Below are 18,333 nucleotides of genomic sequence, written 5' to 3' on the forward strand. Positions count from 1 at the left end.
TCAGCCGGGAAATGCACAGCGCCGGCCTCAAAGCTCCCGAGCTTCTGACTGCTGCGGTAGAGGGGCTTTTAAATAAAAGTTACTATGATTATCATACACCGTTATAAAACACATTACCTTACTTTACCCATTTGACATGAATAAAGATCAACCTATGGTAAAACAAAACAAAAATCTGTGTTCTTCTCCTTAGAATTACAACTTTCACACCATGTGAGATCCTGTTGTACCATGGAAGGCAGTTAGGAGGTTGGTCACACCTCCATGTCGGATCAGTTTGTGGCTTCCCAAGCAAAGGTTTGACAGTGGGGCTAAGACAAGGGGTCACCAGATTTCCTGGTCATCAGGCTGAAGGTTCAAGCCACGGAGGTGCCTGCAAGAGCCCAAGGCCAGAACTAATCACTATTTAGAGGCTCATTTACTAGGACCACTCATCTGATCTCGAAGTATGCTGCTGCTTTGCAGAAGGAGTAAATACTTCCACCTAGGGCACTACCTGGTGTCCATAATTCACCCGTAGACCCACGCACTGGTTGTGAGGAGCTGGCAGGAAAGAGTAGCAGTATGTTTATTGAACGTATTGATTCACACATTATTAGGAACACAGTACCACTTTAGGAAAGTTTATCAGAAATAGTAATATATTAAGTAACCTCAGACATAAACCAACCATCTGGTCCACTTTTGTACATGCTGAATGTATTTTTTTTCTAGATCTATCAATTCCACATAGGCATAGTTCGTATCCCTCTCTCTGCTGGCAGAGTATTCTATACAGATTGACTTATCCCAGCACTGGCTTCCGAGAATGGAGATCATAATGTAGTTTAAAAGAAGAAAAAAAAAAAAAAAAAAGCTAAACTGGAAGCTGGTTTTCTCCTTATGGCCAAAAGCAGAAAACAATGGAAGCCTCCCCCAGGATGACAGAATTTACAGCTTTTATTAGGTCTTACAGATAACCACAGTATGCTTTATCAGTAGTCACGGTATGGACCAAAAGAGAGAAACAATTCATGTGAACATACTATATTACTAAACTAGTATTACCACAAAAATTAAGAAGACTTTACCAGATCAGAAGACTGATTATATCTGGCTAATCTCAAGAGGTTTTTTCTGATTGTTTACAAATAGTCTCGTTATCATATATCCTGCAGTTCTAGAGCTGAGGCACTACAGCACAGGCATCAGAAATTTCACCTAAACTGCCAGTTCATGTATGCAGTGACTGACATTTTAAAAAGTCATTTCCAAACAACTTCAGTCTCAAATCTCTTAAATCACTTATCTTAAATCTCTGGATATCAAAAACCTCTAATACACTTGCTCCTGAGGATAATTAGCCCCCAAATTATTTTTTTAAGTATACCTGAAATATATTGATAATTTACAAACACATTTCAGGGTTACATGACTGGTAAGTAAACAAGTCTTTGGTAAATAATAACTACTTCATTCTTTACTCAGTTAAAAAACTGAATTCATTTTTAAATCTAGATTAACTGATTTTTTTCAATAATTATTTCTATAATGAATAAGGCTCATATGGCACAATGCTGAGTGGGATGAATGGCTGTATGTATCAAAACCTGAATAATGTTTTCAGGTTACAAATTCTCCTAATGCTAGGTTCCTGCTTTGGCTCATTTTCTTTTTGTGCCCTTCAACAAGACCCACGAAGCTGAACCTGAATGAGAGCTTTAATGAACTAGATTTCCAACATTTAAAGGTGTCAGCAATCTAGAAAATACCATCCATTGCAAGGATACTTTCTACAGTAGGTACTGGATTGTATGCTAAAACCTACAACAAACCAATTAGTTTAAGGTTGAAATAATACACTATGGCTGCAGTATTTCCTAAAAATGTCTGCTTTACCACTTGCACAGTAAAACAGAAAAACTATGCACTATGCATGCTTGTGCAAGTTGCAGATGACTGCTTGCTCCCACAGGAAAGCTAAAGGCACAGGACATAGGTAATGTGAATGAAAACCTGGTAACAAACATAGGCTTCCATTTTATTACAAGAATCCAATTAGAAACTGAATGCCTAAACTGATATTTTTACTGTTTGTGTACTAGATGCCTTCACTTTGGCTAAAAGATTCTATACCACATCCTTTAAGAAAAATAGCAGCATTAAATAGAACTTGTAATTTCAGAGGAGAAATAAAAAGAAGTCTGCTTTAGGCTTCATTTACAGAGTTTTGGGGAGTATTAACATGTCTAAGAAATTATCAGATTATTTTCAATGTCTGTAACAGTTTTACTGTTCTACTACAGTCTTTTAATCATCTGCCTTGTTAAAGGATCAATTATATTTGAGACAATAAATAGTATACTTTACAATAAATAATATTCAGTTCAAACTATAGTACTTACAAAATAATGTAACACTATAATAAGATCTTCAAGATCAATTCCATTTTATATATTCTGCAGCAAAAATAACATTTCTAGTAGAAGGCATTACTTACAAACCTAGCAAGATCTACACATTCACATGTGTGTAAACAACTTAACAAGGTTTATTCTGTTTCCAGAAAAGCTATGCTTTTACAGTAGGTTTTCAGCTAAATGTTATCATAATATAGTAGTAAATATATAACAGTGCTTATATTTTGCTCCATCACAAATTTTAATTTGAAAAAAAATGGAGTGCCATTATTTACAAAGAACAGCAGCCTTCCTTTTGCTTCACAAGTGACTGTATCTGTGTGTGAACAAAATGTTAGGGCGAGGCATTCCAGATGAACTGGAGCTATGGTTGGACGAGGATGACTTCATGATGAGCAGTGAAGGTCCTGGCAATAAATACCTAGAAAGGATATGAAAAATACAACAGAGTTTACAGGCAAGGTGGCATTCAAGAGCAAAAGTAGTAGTTATTCACACACCATACATTATAATTGTTGTATGCAATTAATTATATGCAATAAATTCTGTTTATAAAACATACAGGGCGTTAGGCACTAGCTAACTCAGGAAACAGATCTAAATTCATAGAAACTCATAGCAAAATTTCAAGACAGTGTATGAGAATCAAACATCTTTCCAGTCCTTTATGTTTAAAGTAAGAGGATAAATAAAACAATTGGAATCCTGTCTAACACTACCACCAAAAATTAGTATTTCATACATTGTTCTGTTATTACAGTTCCATTTATTTAATTTAAAATGGGTAAAACCTACAACTGATGTTAACAACTTTATAAAGAGTTAGGTTGTAAAAAAATTTGATTAGGGAAAAAACAAGAGATCTCAGCTTTGCTTTCCAGCTCTAATTCTCTAAAAAATGTACATGCTATGGACACTACTCTAGTACAGCAAGAAACAATGATGCTACAACCTAGCAAGTAACATTAGTGACTATTTACCTTTTAAATTCAGGCAACTGTGTAGCATGTATTTTTGTGTAATAGTACAAACAATACCTTATTATATGCCTAATATACATTCTCAAATCTGTTCATGTTATCATTTTTTAATAATTAATTGTAGAAATCACTAGATGAGCACAGTGAGTGTGCAAAAATAACATCCACACTAAATCAGAATTTCATAATTAATTATATCAATGTTAGGATGGATTAACACAACATATAAATTATTGCTTAAAAATTGTTGCATCATTCTAGTGAATGACACTGATTAATGATGAATAAGTTAAGAGACTGATCCTACTAATCACATGGATAGAAGTTGAATCACACTGTCAATGGCAGGCAATCTATGTAAGAAAGTGTACAAGTTTTAAGCTTTGAAAAAAGCTGTTATAAAAATATTATCATCAATACATTTCTTTTAAACAATTTACAAAAAAATGAAGTCTGATTTAGAAGGGGTAGGTGGTGAGCTTGATGGTTCACTATGTCACCAGACTGGGCCCTACCTCTACTTTATGATATTTATTAATTATGCTAATACACATTTACATTAATACTACTCTTCATTCTCTTCATGACATATAGTGGATTTGTAGTTAGGAGATGGGATTGAGATTTTAATTCAAAAAAGACCTCTATGGCAGTTTTCATTACCTTTCTCTCTCTCCTGTATAAATAAATTTTTCAAGCTATTCCAAGCTATTTGTAATCTTTGAAAGCTTTAGTTTTACAAACATTTGTTTCATAAACACAAACAAAAAATTGGTTTGTGTTCAGAAAAAACAAAGTTCTTCAAATTAGATTTTATAAAGTCTTGAAAAAATTGATTTCGTGTAGTTATTAAATTATACTCTGATCTCTTCGTGCACTTCACATAATGTTATGGAGAGTCAAGAAAACTATTACTAGTAGCGCAGTTTCTTATATAATTTAAAAACAGAAAAGTGAAATAGTATTGTGGTTCTCCCATTTCTAGAAAAATAGTTCATAACTTTGAATTGTGGGGCATAAAGGGCAAGAGCATTTATTTCTATACATATCTTTCATTTCACAAATTCAGAATATGTCAACTAGCATTTTGTTATATCCTCAGTATAGATGTAATATTTGTGGAGATTAATATAAAACCTGTGAATTTAATCATTTAATGGTGTCATGACACACAATTGCTGAAGACATACTGATATTTAGGACATAGAGGGCTTAGATTACTTTAGCCTGTGAAATTTATGAATAAACTTCCATTAAGCATTCAAAGAAACACAGAAACTGGCAATGAGAAAGTTCTATGGGACCATCCCTTTCACTGTTTTCCAAATGCAAGCCTGTTAGATGCAGTACATTAGTGTAATCCAACTGGTTTGAGTAGTTTGTGGTTGGTTATGATGAAATATTTTCTGCAGTATTAACATAAAAGCAATAAAAACTTCAAGGCTGAAGATTTTCTAGTCTTAGCTAATCCAAATGACTTTACCATACTCGTGCTCAGTAGATACTAATATTGAATATGATTTGTTTTGTGGTTTACATACTTTTGCTGTGACCAAACAAATTCAGTTTCTGGTTGGTTTTAAGTTATGTTAGAGTGCCTTAAGATCCATTTGCCAGTAACAAATGGGTTCAGTGTATCAAATAACTAGTCTGAGATATAGCAAGTAAGCAATTAAGCCATAAAATAAGTCTAACAGATAATATATCAAAGGTCTGCTTTTCACGTACTATTTAACTCATAAAGCCCCTCTAATGAATAATGTCCATAAGATGTTTTATATAAACAAAGCATTTGTAAGTTTATGCACCTAATAATTCAAATTGCCATTAGGGATAGAATTTGGAACTTAAGTAATTTGAAACTTACATTTAATTCTCCACCTACGACTGTTAAATTGCAGATCCTTGAATCCCACAGTTGGAGAATATTCAGTAATCCCTATACTGACAATATTATAGTCCTTTTTATATCCAGTTGAAGAACTAAACCAGCCAATGGAGAATCAGGTAAGTGCCAAATAACATTTTTACTATATGATGCTGTTTTGCAAGGTTTGAAAATACATTTTTGCTCTGTAAAATAAAATAATAAAAACTTTCAAATCTGGAGGTTTTGGAAATCAACTTTGCAAAACTGTACAATACAGTAAATCAGATGGCACTTACCTGACCCTTGGCTGGAGCTGTGCCCCTATAGCATCCCACTGCGAATGTGAAGCCAGAAGTATCATACATGTTAGGATACCTCTAGGAATGCAAATCTGGGATCAGTGACTTTGAGGAATCTGAGAAGGGGAAGAAATGAAATTTTCAGTTCACTTTATAGAAAGGCTTCACTTTACGGAAAGCCGTTGCTACAGCTGCTTGGGCAGCAGGCAATCAAGACTTTAGCAAGTGTAGTTTCACACAAAGTGTGTATAACAAGTCTTCTTTTAGTAGCACTTCATGAGTGGGCTGGAGAGATCAGAATGACAGAAACTCAAGATGAAGGGAAATGTTGGGGGGGGTCTGCGGTTTTTTTTCTTAAATACATAGTGAACTAGTCTTCAAGTGTAGTGGTAGCAACATAGACTGAAACCTGTTCTAGTATTATCCTTTATACTTACAGTTCAGGAAGAGAATATCGAAATGTGTACCTTGTACCATCCCAGTGGGGGCTAGTCCCTGTAGGGGATCCTCTTGAATCTGATGAATATTTGTAAACCACCAGCAGACAGTGTTTACAAAGCTGTACTATCCGTTGGCAACACTGGAGCTGTTCAGGAGTCACCACCTCTGTGCTTTTACTGAATATGGTTTCCCAAGAGCTCCTGTTACAGAAAAAGACATGACCATGTTTTTCTGTCACAAATTGCAATCTGAGAGCTTTACTGCTTTATATCAGATTTAACAATAGAGGAACAAGAGAAAAAGCATGACCTTGCCTGTTTGCAGGAAAGGTCTATGCTGTTTAACACAAATGGTGTCAGATGCTGAATCCAAAATACAAATTAACTTAATCTTCATATGTGAAATGTCCACTGCCATTTTTCACTTGGTCTGTTCCCTAAAGCGTTTACAGGGCCGTTACTTAGGTTTAGCACATGAAGATTTACTGTCACATAATTGTATATGTGCCTTACAGCAGGAATAACAAAACACACTTATTATTTTTAAGAGGCTACTACCTGAATGTGATGTGATATTAAGGGAATTAATAAAAGTAATAAATTATTTCTAAATGTCTACACAGCATAATAAGACTCTTCTTCTAATTTAAGTATATAATTGTAAAAAACAAATACAAAATTAATTTACAGGAGATTAGTATGCACTCTGCTTCCTTATCCAAATAATCATATGAGGAGAGTTTCTCATTTAGTCATTCAAATACTACTTATTATTCCATCTGGTCATATGAGATTGGTCTGCTACAATTAAGTGCAACTTGCAAAGTGTATCTATAGAAGCATTCCTTTTTGAAATGCAGACCATCATGCTTTTGTCTTCTTAAAAGGCCATTTTTCTTTCCAAAAAAAACCCAAACCTGACCATACCAGTATAAAGCAGGTATATTTTACCATAGAAGATGACAATAGTTCTTTTGATATAACTCAACACTCCTGTTTGTGAAAAATTCTGACCAGATTACAGATCATTACATCTGTTTTAAAGGCAACACGGCCCCTGTGAAAACTTTGTTTTGGTGAAAACATTATCCAGTAGCACAGATGGTTTGTAAGCTTGAGGGGTTTTGTTCATTTATGAAAGAAGCACTTCACAGATTGAGGAAAAATTGCTGCATCTGGCCTCGAAATAGCATGCAGGATGATTTAGCCTTATCCACCATGATCAGCAGTAGATTTCACAACCCTAACTAAGGAAGTTTGTCCTTAAAACAACATTAAAGAACTAGCAAGCTTACTTCTGCCTATTGAGATTTTAAAAATTACACTGTATTAGTATGGAATTATGAATAATAATGTCTAAAAGATAAGCCGTATGTATAGCTAACTGATTTTTCAGCCTGGCTCCCCAGACTAGATAATATATTCCAGGTGAAACTGTTCAGTCCTACAGAATTTCCACTGCACACACAATTTTCAAGTGACACAAGTATTTCTCCTCAGTTATTATCCACAGAATTAATTGTTTAAGAAATAATTTCTAAGTCATCAAAACTGTTTAATTTCATAAACAGAATAATTTTACAACTTGAAGAGCTACTATTTTCTTTAATGTATTTTTCTCAATATTGTTTCTTGTTTGGGAACTTTCCACATGTATTGTTACATGGAAATTAATCTATAGTCTTCGTTCTTTCCTCATGAAGTCATGTGATGGTTGGTAGAAAGCAGCAAGATGAAGTTCTAAGTATTACATTTGTTCAACAGATTCGCAGTGCTACACATAATTATATTCTAATTCAATCCATAAATCTTTAAAATCCTGTGGAAGAAACTCTCCTGATAAATTCCTTAAGTTCTGGACTTTGACGTACATGTTCACTTTCCTACAGTTAGGAGGGATTTTAGCAGTGAAGAATAGTATGTGGCCTGCTATAACTATGGCCAACCATGAACGTAGTGGTACACAGTTACTCTAATAACGAAGATTCAGATTTGAAAATATATATATATGTAAATTTTACTGAGCTTCCATAAACATGTTCCTGTGCAACCTCCTCCATGTGCTACACAGATTCAGTTCATATACCATTATACTGCAGTCAACAGGGATCACAGTACTGTTGCCTAAGGAAGCTTAATTTGTTATGCTGTAACTTTAGTTTCCATACATACCAGATCCAGAATAGTGTATTACTCTTGACTGTGCAATATTGTCAGTTATGTGTTATGCTTTTTATAACTCTCTGAAGTCAACTGGTTCTACCAGTTTTCTCTTTTTGTTTATTATACAGTAAAACAAACATAGCTTTGTGAAGCCATCTACATCACAGTTATTTTCACTGAAGTTTTCTTTGTTTCTTTGTTCATTCTTTTTGGTGAAATAGCACATGCCTAACAAAGATCTAACTAGCAAGAGGAAACCTTAAGGCTATTAGCTCTGCTATTCTCCCAATCTTACAAATAGTCAAAGTACTATATTCCTTAATCTTTTTTCATATACTCACATTGTTTCTGAATTAGCATATTAATACCCCTTCCCGACATGTTTCCCCAGATTCTACACATGCCCTATGTTTATTCCAATCTGTTCTTAAAAATGGCACAACGAACTCTTCCTTAGAGTGATGACAAGTTGGCCTCTCTCCTACAAAGGTGCTGTCATGAGTTCTCTGTTGTGGATTAGGCAAGGAGAATGAGTGTAACTGAATAAAGAACATACTGGGAAGGTAAAAACAGCCTGTCTGTTTTCTTCTGTGAATTCTGTATTAAGTAATATGCAGAGTGATCTCTACATCTACTGGGTATTTCTTTTACTTTTACAGTATTTTTTAAATCTTTAATACAGCAACTCCTTTTACAAGGAACTGGATATTTGTCAAAGAATTTAGGTCCACTTTGGAGTCAGTTGAGTCTTGTTATGCATGAATGAAATTATTGCTAGATGAGAAATTCTACTCTTTATTGAACCCTTTTTCTGGCTCAAAGACCCTCCTCCCAAGCCAAGTGAGCAGCAGAGTTGTTCATGGGTTTTGAACAAAAAACATTCTTTGTAGAGAAAAAAATCTCAAATTAAAATTTTCATGCATATTAGGAGTTTTTCAAACTAAAAGTAAAATTCAAAATAATAATAGCATTATTAAAAGGGAAGGTAATTGTAGTATTTTATGACAACAAAAATTGAGCTTGGATTCAAGACTTCACACTCTGGCATGAAAAAGAGACCTTGCATCTGCTGAGGATACAAAACAAAAGTTTCAGATTGGAAACACAGAAATCTTTCGTCATCCTACTTTAACTCTTGGAGTGTGCTGCATTCCCAGTAACTACCTCTAGCAAATCTTAAGGCTGACATTATCTGCATGTTCCCATTGCCCATCTCCATGAAAAAAGTATGTAGAATCCCAAGAGCTTGCACAACAACAAGTCTTCAGCAATGAGAGGATCCGTCTTGTTATCTATTTTGTTGGGAAACCATTAACAAGTGCATTCCATGCATTCTCTACATGTGATAAATGACTACATGTAAAGCACATATTGACCTGATTCTTTGGTACATACAATATCCATCACCATCAGCATACTATTGTGTTTGTTGTAGTTTATTTGCAATAAATCTCTTTGAACACCTTATGCAAGCTAATCAAAACCTCTCACACTGTTTATATATTATATATACTTACAGAGAAAATGTCTTTTTTCTATGCAATATCTGTCATATTTAAACATTTGTATTCTTATAGCATAGAATTATTGGGTAGAATTATTTTATAACCAAGATCTGAGCCACCAAACCTATCCTTACATGAATGCCTCTGATTTCAGGAATGTAGATTTTAAAGTGTAGGATACTGAACTTTCAATATATAGCCTGATCTTTTTTTCCCCATAGAAAACTTGCATTTGCTACCCAAACTAAAAACATCTGCTTACCTCCAGTGTGGACATTTCCTTCTCTGCATGTACTTAAATTCCCACCAGTATGGGAAACACTGAATGTAATCAAGCACAGAAATTCAAACTCATCATTTGTAAATCAGAGAGCTGACACTGCATTTGGCAAGAGATGTCAGCTGTACTTGTGACTTTTTCCATTGTAAGTCTTGAGCTCAAATAAATATGACAATGATTTCTGTTGATGGTAAGTCCACATTTCATGCTTACAGTTGTCTGGCCTCAAAATTTTGGACCATCCAATGAAAGAGTTGACCTAAAGCTCAGGTATTCTGAAGAGTAGTTTTTTTTTCTTTGGATTATTATATTTGTAAATACATTACTAAATGTCTGATTCATTACTGAAACAGTTGGCCTAGATTATTGGATTTCTCATAATAATATCTTTAGATTATTTTAAAATAAGTTCAATTACAGCATTCTCTTGAATCAAAATGAGCAACAAAGTATGCCAGCATTGATTGTAATTGTGAAGTTATGAAGAAGACTAAGATAAGAAAAATAGGCTTACCCTGAATTACAGAAACAGTTCCATAGACCTTGACCATGGCTCCAAAGTAAGCGATTAAATACACGGTTAAAGAGACGGTACAGATGTAAATTTTCAATGTCTGGAGCCTTCCAGACACGCTGTAGAACTGCACGAACACTTGTCTTGACTATATCCAAAACCTAGGAAAGAGTATTCCAAGCATATCAAAGCAAAGGCATATTGCAAAACCTAAACCCAACTGTTCACTGATTCACTGCACACATACACATACAAACACACATGCACAGATGACTGCATAGCTATAAATTCCCACAGATGTCTTTGTTTCCTTTCTATGCATTCATCAGCAAACTTTTATGATATACTTTTTCTGTCAATAACATTTTGCAAAGCCAAATCAAAATATTTTATTTTTATTACAGAAAAGTTCATTATTTCTTTTTTTTTTTCAGTCTGTTCAATACTAGCTCATTTAAACAACAAGAGTTTAAAAAGGAACAAAATGGACACAATTACAGACCAGAAGCAACATAATTAACCACCCAAATATTATATATTTGAAGATTATCTCCTTTTCCCACTTCCTTTTCAAATACCATCTAGTTTATAAAAAACTAAAGTGTCCTGAAAAGCTATAAACTGCTTTTGGTTTAATGTCTGTTTAACCTCAGTCTTACCCTAGGTCAAACCACTTTAGTTTACTTTTCATGCAGGAAACAGTGTAGTGAAATCAGTAAGAAAATAAACAGCAAGATGTTTAAAATAGCAATGTTTATAGAAATGCAACTGATTTATTATATACAGAGTACATTTAAATGCAAGTGTACAAAGATGTGGGTGACAAAAACACTAAACTGCATTCAGTATAGCACCAAGAGATTCACCCAGTAAGTCTAGCTACTCAGCGCACGCACACACACACTTATAGGAAGTTTCGTATCCAACTAATCAGAGTCCTCCTGGAAACACCTTTGCACATCCCACTGAACTGGGACATGGAAGGGGGGATTCATCTTGTCTGCTTTTAAATATCTGTACATTCTCTTAAGTCAGGTGTCTAGGTTCCCTCCATAATCACAGGAGAGGGCTCCAGTGTGTTGGCTTCTGTCTATTTAGATAACATCAGTAAGACTGTGAATAGTTTCATAATCAAAGTAGTATTAAGGCCTCACACAGGCATTCTGAACAGTGTAAAAATCTGTCCTAAAAAAAAAGCCTATGGTGCATGTAACCTATTAACAAAAAGTCAGTGAAATCAACGTGATTTCCTGTAAAGGAGACAGCCTTACTGCCTCTTTCACACAAAACAGCATCTTTCAAAACAACAGTCAGACTCAAGTGGGTTGTGAACCAATGGAGTTATATTAGGTATAAGATGTTGCAAATTACAAGGTACAGTACTTTCCCAGGAAACTCAGATATGCATGACAAACTGATTCACACAGTGAAATGTCTGACTCTCAAAAAGTGAAGGAGATTTAGTAGAACAGTAAAGTATGGAAGCAATTTTTTGGTTCTGCATAACAAAGTGATGTTTATAAATAGTGTGATTAGACCTGATGAGGGAAACAAAGCATAAATAAACAAAATGCTTGCAATAGCCCAACAAATCATCTGTGTAGTGAAGAGTAATGCTTAACGGGCAGAAAGTCTATAGGTACCTAATAATGACAACCTCAATGAAATAAATTATTTACATGTTATTTAAGCTCTTTTTTGAAAACCTTAGATTAGTCTGCACACATAGGTCTTGCACTAATTCCATGTACATAATAACCCAATGCAAATACAATGCTGTCATCTCTGTTTGGAATGTTTATGAACGCAGGTGTCTAACACACTAAAAACCACATCTCTGGCCTCATCCTCACAGAGTGAGATAGAAAGAGTAGTAAATTATAACCAAAAAATGGTGATCTTGTCTAGTGACTGCAGGAACTAAACCCAGGTTTTGGACTGCCCCACACTTGTGGAATGGGTCCAGATATTCAGATATGCCCTCAGCAGAGCCTACTGTCTTAATGCTTATGAAGCAGCCTCTTCCTTGTGTCTCACCTGATTAAGGTTTTCCCACACAAATAGCCAGTAGGCGTGACTGAGTACACCCATTTGAATCAACTAAGTCCCTAAATTACATAAAACATCAACCATACCTCTCTTTGCAATGTTACGCTGGCTAATAGTAATTTTCTTCCTGTGTAAAACAGAACAGTTTGCACCCAATGGATATTCTCTCCCTAGTCCAAAAGACATGAGCTAAGAACTATGATGCCAATGTAGAGCTTTTTCTTTTACTTTAGCACCTGGAGTTGAAGAAAACTAAGACTGAACCTTACATCTTAAAGCCAGCTGCAAGTGCCAGGTACCCTGGGGGAAAAAAAAAACAACAAACCCACAACATTTTCTTGCTGGTTTTACTCTGTTTATATTGTCAATACGCCAGAGGGGAAAACGTCCCAGTTATTTGTTCTTAATTTGCAACCATGGCCTTAATCATCCATTTAGGAAGAGACAAGGCATTGCAGAAGAGCTGGAACTCCATGAAACCTACATCCACATTTTTCGAAGTTAATTTCCCTAGTTTGCCTCCATCTTTCTGTTTACTTCAATATACATCATTTACCTTAACATAACCAATTATCTAGGTGTAACAGAACAAGATGTTATGAAAGAGCATATTCAAAACCCTCTGGTAACCATCAAAATACTTTTAAAGGAATTATGTAAAGTGATGTAACATGAAGCAGTCACAACTCCTCCCATACCAAAGTCTCTTTTTCCTTAAAGTCTTGGGAGACTAAATTTCATTCTAGCACATATTGATTTCATCGGTTTACTCTCAACTTGCTTCTAAATGACTCCTGTACCTCTGCTTTAATGCCAGAATATTACACACTAAGAATATGAGCAGAAATCTAATTTTTCGACATCATGCTGGATAACTGTTAAGCAAATATAGCTGTCAGGTATAAACACTGTGAAATCTAGTACATTGCCCAGATATTTTCTTTTTGTGTTAGAATTTCCCAGGAAGTATAGTGAAGGGGACTGAGTTTCTGTTTTGCATTTCACAAAGTTGAAGAAGGTACCTTTGAGACAGATTCCTTACTTAGCATAAATATTCTCCACCTTGAGCTCGTTTCTCCTTTACCCACCTCATTGGAATATAAAACATACTTCCTTCAAATCAGCAAAAGCTTACACATTTGGCAGTCCTCAGCTGCAATGTCATTGTCAAAGTTAATCCGTTTTTATAAACTACCCTTCTAAGAATAACTATCTGATTGCTTGAAGGGATTGAGGTTAAAAGCAGTTTAAAAAAAAAAGGTAAATCATTTCCAGTGCAAGCAAAGATGAAGGGCCTACTAGTGCTTCAGGAGTTGTAAGTCTCCTAAGTTCTAAAAGATGTCCTCACATGAAGAGCAAAGAAATCCACATTTCTGATTGCGCAGTTTTTGCTAATAACTACCTAGCCTATCAACCTGCATCATCCTGACTTTGTACGTGTACCCTTGGTTTTACATGATTATCAGTCAAATAAAGGACAGAACCATCCTTTATTGTAAGTCTTCTGACTGCTTAAAGGAGAAAATTCTGACTGGACTAAAAAAAAAAGTAGTAGAAAACCCCAGGTAAATTAAGCCAGATGGCCAAAAGGATCTTAGGAAGGGTAGTTGAAGAATGTGTAGTAAACAGTCTCAGTTCCTCAAAGAGCAGATTTCTTACTCTCCCTGTGGCAACTCCTTCCCATAGTTCTGAGGAATGACCTATGGGGAAGGGTTGAAAGAGACACGTTAACCAGTCTTGTGTGAAATCCTTGTATCTCAGTTGCAACAATGGGCTCAATCTGGTGACACTTCTTTCCACACTTGTGGCGTCATAGATTAAAGAAATCAATTCTAGCAACACATCCCCCACCAGTTCCAACTGTCCCAAAGTTTTCTGCTGAGAAAATGAGACCTCCTTTGCAGCAGCAGCAGCGTGACTTTTGGGCCCTGTTATCTATGCATGTATGTATGTGTCTGTCTCTTCTATCACTGTTTTCTACAAGCCCCCACTAAGACTCTATCGGGTTGTAGGCAAAAGGCTACAACTGCCACATGCACACAATGGAAAAGACTTATGTGCATGTATATTGGGATTACAGCAGTAATTAAAAAGAAATAAGAGATCATTTTAAGCAAAGGACAACACAGCAGAACAGCTGTAGAGGTCAAAAAAAAAAAGACACCATTTCAGCCAATTAAGTTGGTTGCTCTACCGACTCCTGTCAATGGCACAAGAAATAATTTTGCTAAATAATAGATCTGTGCTGCCATTTCACATGGTTTGAGAAGAATTTTGATTAAATTATAGCCTCTTACATTTCTAAGTTCTTCTTCAGTTTGTCATGCCTAATTTAGTTTTAGAAAGCTGTGTGGACTCATACTCCATTTAATATCTGCACTTAACTTGAATAAATATATTTCTATCATATGACATCACATTAAATGGACATGCGTTCTCTGTCCACTATGAAAATACAAGCATTTAATGCAATTCCAACAAAATAAAATTTGAAAGACTGAGGATCATACTTCTGATTTTATAAAAAGTAATTTGAAACGAGGATCTGAAATCTTTCTTCCATTCTTCTATAACAATTTAACAACCTCTTCCAATTATAGTATTTATCATATATGCAGCATTTTAATTTAGTTAGTTTCTTTTATGGTCCATAAAAATAGATTGTGAAACTGAGACACACAGAGATTAAATATCTGGACCTGATATCTAATCCACATAATATGTCAGTGACTGAGGCAGAGAAAGACCCAAAATACTGCTTTAAGGGCATCAAAGTATTACTAACAGATATAATTTCTGCTACAATAAGGAAAATAAATATTACACTGCAAAGATGGTTTTGACTGATACATGACATAGAGATATGACTCACATACTACTGCATGTCAGGTTTTAAACAGATTAAAAACTCTCTAGATTCTGTGTAAAACAGTAGCTCCTAGAAAGCAGATGAGCGAAGACAAAATAATAAACACATATAGTTAGTCCTTTGCAAGACTAAACCTGTTGGGTGAACATTATAACAATGTCAATAATCTTTGCTTGGCAGGTCTATTTTTTATTCAACATGATCTATTGTAATACTGTGGGTCAAAGGCTCAAATAACCAAGTGCAATACCACTAACTCTAATGAGGTTTCAATGTGCCTGGTCTGAAACTGCTGATTGGTTTATCTCTTATCAATCATATCTGCTGAATCAATACAATTCTAAGAATGTTTGCTAAAAATCAGGTATGTAACCACTAATCATTTATTTGTTTGCTTTTCTTTCAGCAGACTAAGTTTTTAAGAAATTCATTTTGAAATTACATTCCAGGATAATTATGCTTATCTAAATATGGAGCAACATGATTTCCTTCAATGGAATTAATATATATATTAGTATTAATAACCAGTATTTTAGCATCTCAAGTCACTCTCAGCTACTGCTAAACACCAGTAGAAACACTGCTACGCATCTACTTCACAGGGTGTACAGAAAATGAAAAATATGTCACTTACTTTTCGTTGCTTTACAGAATCCAGTTTTACCAACCAATAGGATGCCACTTTTGTTTTATGATACTTCCAATTATCCATAATCTGTAGTCATTGCAAAACACAAGATAAAAGAAATACACATAAAAATAACCAAAATCTGGCATTTCATTAATGAGCATTTCTAATGCTAAATAGTGTGAGCATCTAAAAGACCCCTGTGAAAAGAACTTTTCTCTAAAAGAAATAGAAATATACTTGCAAATTTATGTGGGGGAACACCTGCAAACACATATGCAGTGTTTCAGTTTAATCCTACCCTCTTTTCCACCTGATAATGACAGTTGTATGCTACAGAGCAAATAGAAATTTGTCTTGATTGACTCAGCTCAGATTCCATGAACACAGCTATAAGTTCAATAATGCATAGCTGTTAATATATTTAAATAGCGAAGGGGTTTTGCTGCATAAAGGACATCAGACATACCTTGAAACCATCCTTTCTATAAATGATCATATATGGACTGCAATAGTCTCCTTTTATGATGCCTAAATGCTACCAAAATAACTCAAGCTGTGAACATACGTTTTTATTTTCATTTTGTTACTTTACCTTTCTATTCCATTCCAGACCTACAACAAGTTCTGCCTGACAACTAATATACTATTACTTGTTTCCTTCCGTAACAAAATATTGTTTCCCATCAGAAACTGGTTAAAAAACAGACAAATTTATAAAGGAAATCTTCAATAAAGAAGTGCATTTATAACCATGCTAACATTGTATGAGAAAGCACCACTAGATGGAGTCCATACACACACATGCTCCCATACGTACAAAAATGTACACACACAGTCACATGTCTGCAAGAGAAAATGTAATGAAGCATTTTATTTCTGCTTCTAAAATAAGAAACTCGAATTAGTTATGAATGCTATCCTCCAGAATCATCCAAATCAACCATCATTACAGGAGAATTCCTTTCCACTGTGATGTAGTTGCACAGGCTTGGGGAGGAGTGGCTGGAGAGCTGCCAGTCAGAGAGGGACCTGGGGGTGCTGATTGACAGCCGGCTGAACAGGAGCCAGCAGTGTGCCCAGGGGGCCAAGAAGGCCAATGGCATCCTGGCTTGTGTCAGCGATAGCATGGCCAGCAGGGACAGGGAAGGGATCTGACCCCTGTACTCGGCACTGGTGAGGCCGCCCCTCGATTCCTGTGTTCAGTTTTGGGCCCCTCACTCCAAAAAGGACACTGAATGACTCGAGCGTGTCCAGAGAAGGGCAACGGAGCTGGTGCAGGGTCTGGAGCACAGGTCGTACGAGGAGCGGCTGAGGGAACTGGGGGGGTTTAGTCTGGAGAAGAGGAGGCTGAGGGGACACCTCATCGCCCTCTACAGCTCCCTGAAAGGAGGGTGCAGAGAGCTGGGGATGAGCCTCTTTAACCAAATAGTAAGTGACAGAACAAGAGGGAATGGCCTCAAGTTGCACCAGGGGAGGTTTAGACTAGATGTCAGGAAGTATTTCTTTCCAGGAGGGGTTGTTGGGTGTTGGAATGGGCTACCCAGGGCAGTGGTGGAGTCCCCATCCCTGGAGGTGTTTAAGAGTCAGGTCGACATAGCACTGAGGGATCTGGTGTAGTTGGGAACTGTCAGTGTTAGGTTAATGATTGGACCAGATGACCTTCAAGGTCTTTTCCAACCTAGATGATTCTCTGATTCTGTGATATTACTAGAGACATATCATTTTGGAAGCTCACAGAGCAAAGGACATTTCCAACCAGATAATGAACTAGATGAATTTTAACACACTGTGGACTGTGCTTACTACATCAGAATATAGGTGTTAAATTACTAGATCCCTCCATATTTCTACTAGACCAAGAAAATAATTTCTCTTTTTTTTTTTTTTTTTTTTTTTTTTTTCCTTTCCAAGCTGATGTTAGCTTCTTTCCACTAGATATTTAAAAGGGATTGAGATACAATGTATTTTTGGCTTATATACCTTAATATTAGGTGTTGCTTTTTAATTGTCCTTTAGATTGGGCATTGTTTCAAATGTCTCCGATACCAAATTATGAGGCTCAGGACAACATTGGATGTAAGAAAGGGTAAACTGGCAGACTAAAAGAGCCAAAAAGGGTGTGACGTGTTCTTTATGACTAGAAAAGTTCCAGTTTGCCTTGCAGCATATCATATCATTCTGAATTCTCTAGTATGCCTGTTCAAGAGCAAGTCAAATACGTCAGGATCTGCACTAACAATATCAGATGAAATATGAATTGTAACATTCTTCTTAGCTTACTTTAAAAATTTGAACTTTCTCCACAATGAAAAACTGAATTTTCCTAACCTTCCT

The 18,333-nt window shown here is 35.6% G+C and overlaps 1 protein-coding gene across 5 annotated transcripts in view; it reads right to left on the minus strand.

Annotated features, from left to right (window-relative positions):
- Positions 1 to 923: 923 nt before the first annotated feature.
- Positions 924 to 18,333, minus strand: part of TTLL7 (tubulin tyrosine ligase like 7) — a 73,138-nt gene continuing 55,728 nt past the window's right edge. For 2 of the 5 annotated variants that reach the window (XM_026854198.1, XM_026854196.1), the window contains 4 exons: positions 16,003 to 16,083; positions 10,451 to 10,611; positions 5,986 to 6,189; positions 924 to 2,820 (listed from right to left, as the gene is read on the minus strand). In XM_026854198.1, coding sequence (XP_026709999.1) covers positions 2,700 to 2,820; positions 5,986 to 6,189; positions 10,451 to 10,611; positions 16,003 to 16,083 — 567 coding nt within the window. In that variant the 3' untranslated portion in view covers positions 924 to 2,699. Of the gene's footprint in view, positions 2,821 to 5,545; positions 5,665 to 5,985; positions 6,190 to 10,450; positions 10,612 to 16,002; positions 16,084 to 18,333 lie in introns of all 5 variants that reach the window. The other 3 variants (XM_026854197.1, XM_026854199.1, XR_003398940.1) reach the window with 2 other exon arrangements.

This window comes from Athene cunicularia (assembly GCF_003259725.1).
Source record: "Athene cunicularia isolate RWA chromosome 8 unlocalized genomic scaffold, athCun1 chr8_part1, whole genome shotgun sequence".
In the NCBI taxonomy this organism is placed as follows: Eukaryota; Metazoa; Chordata; class Aves; order Strigiformes; family Strigidae; genus Athene; species Athene cunicularia.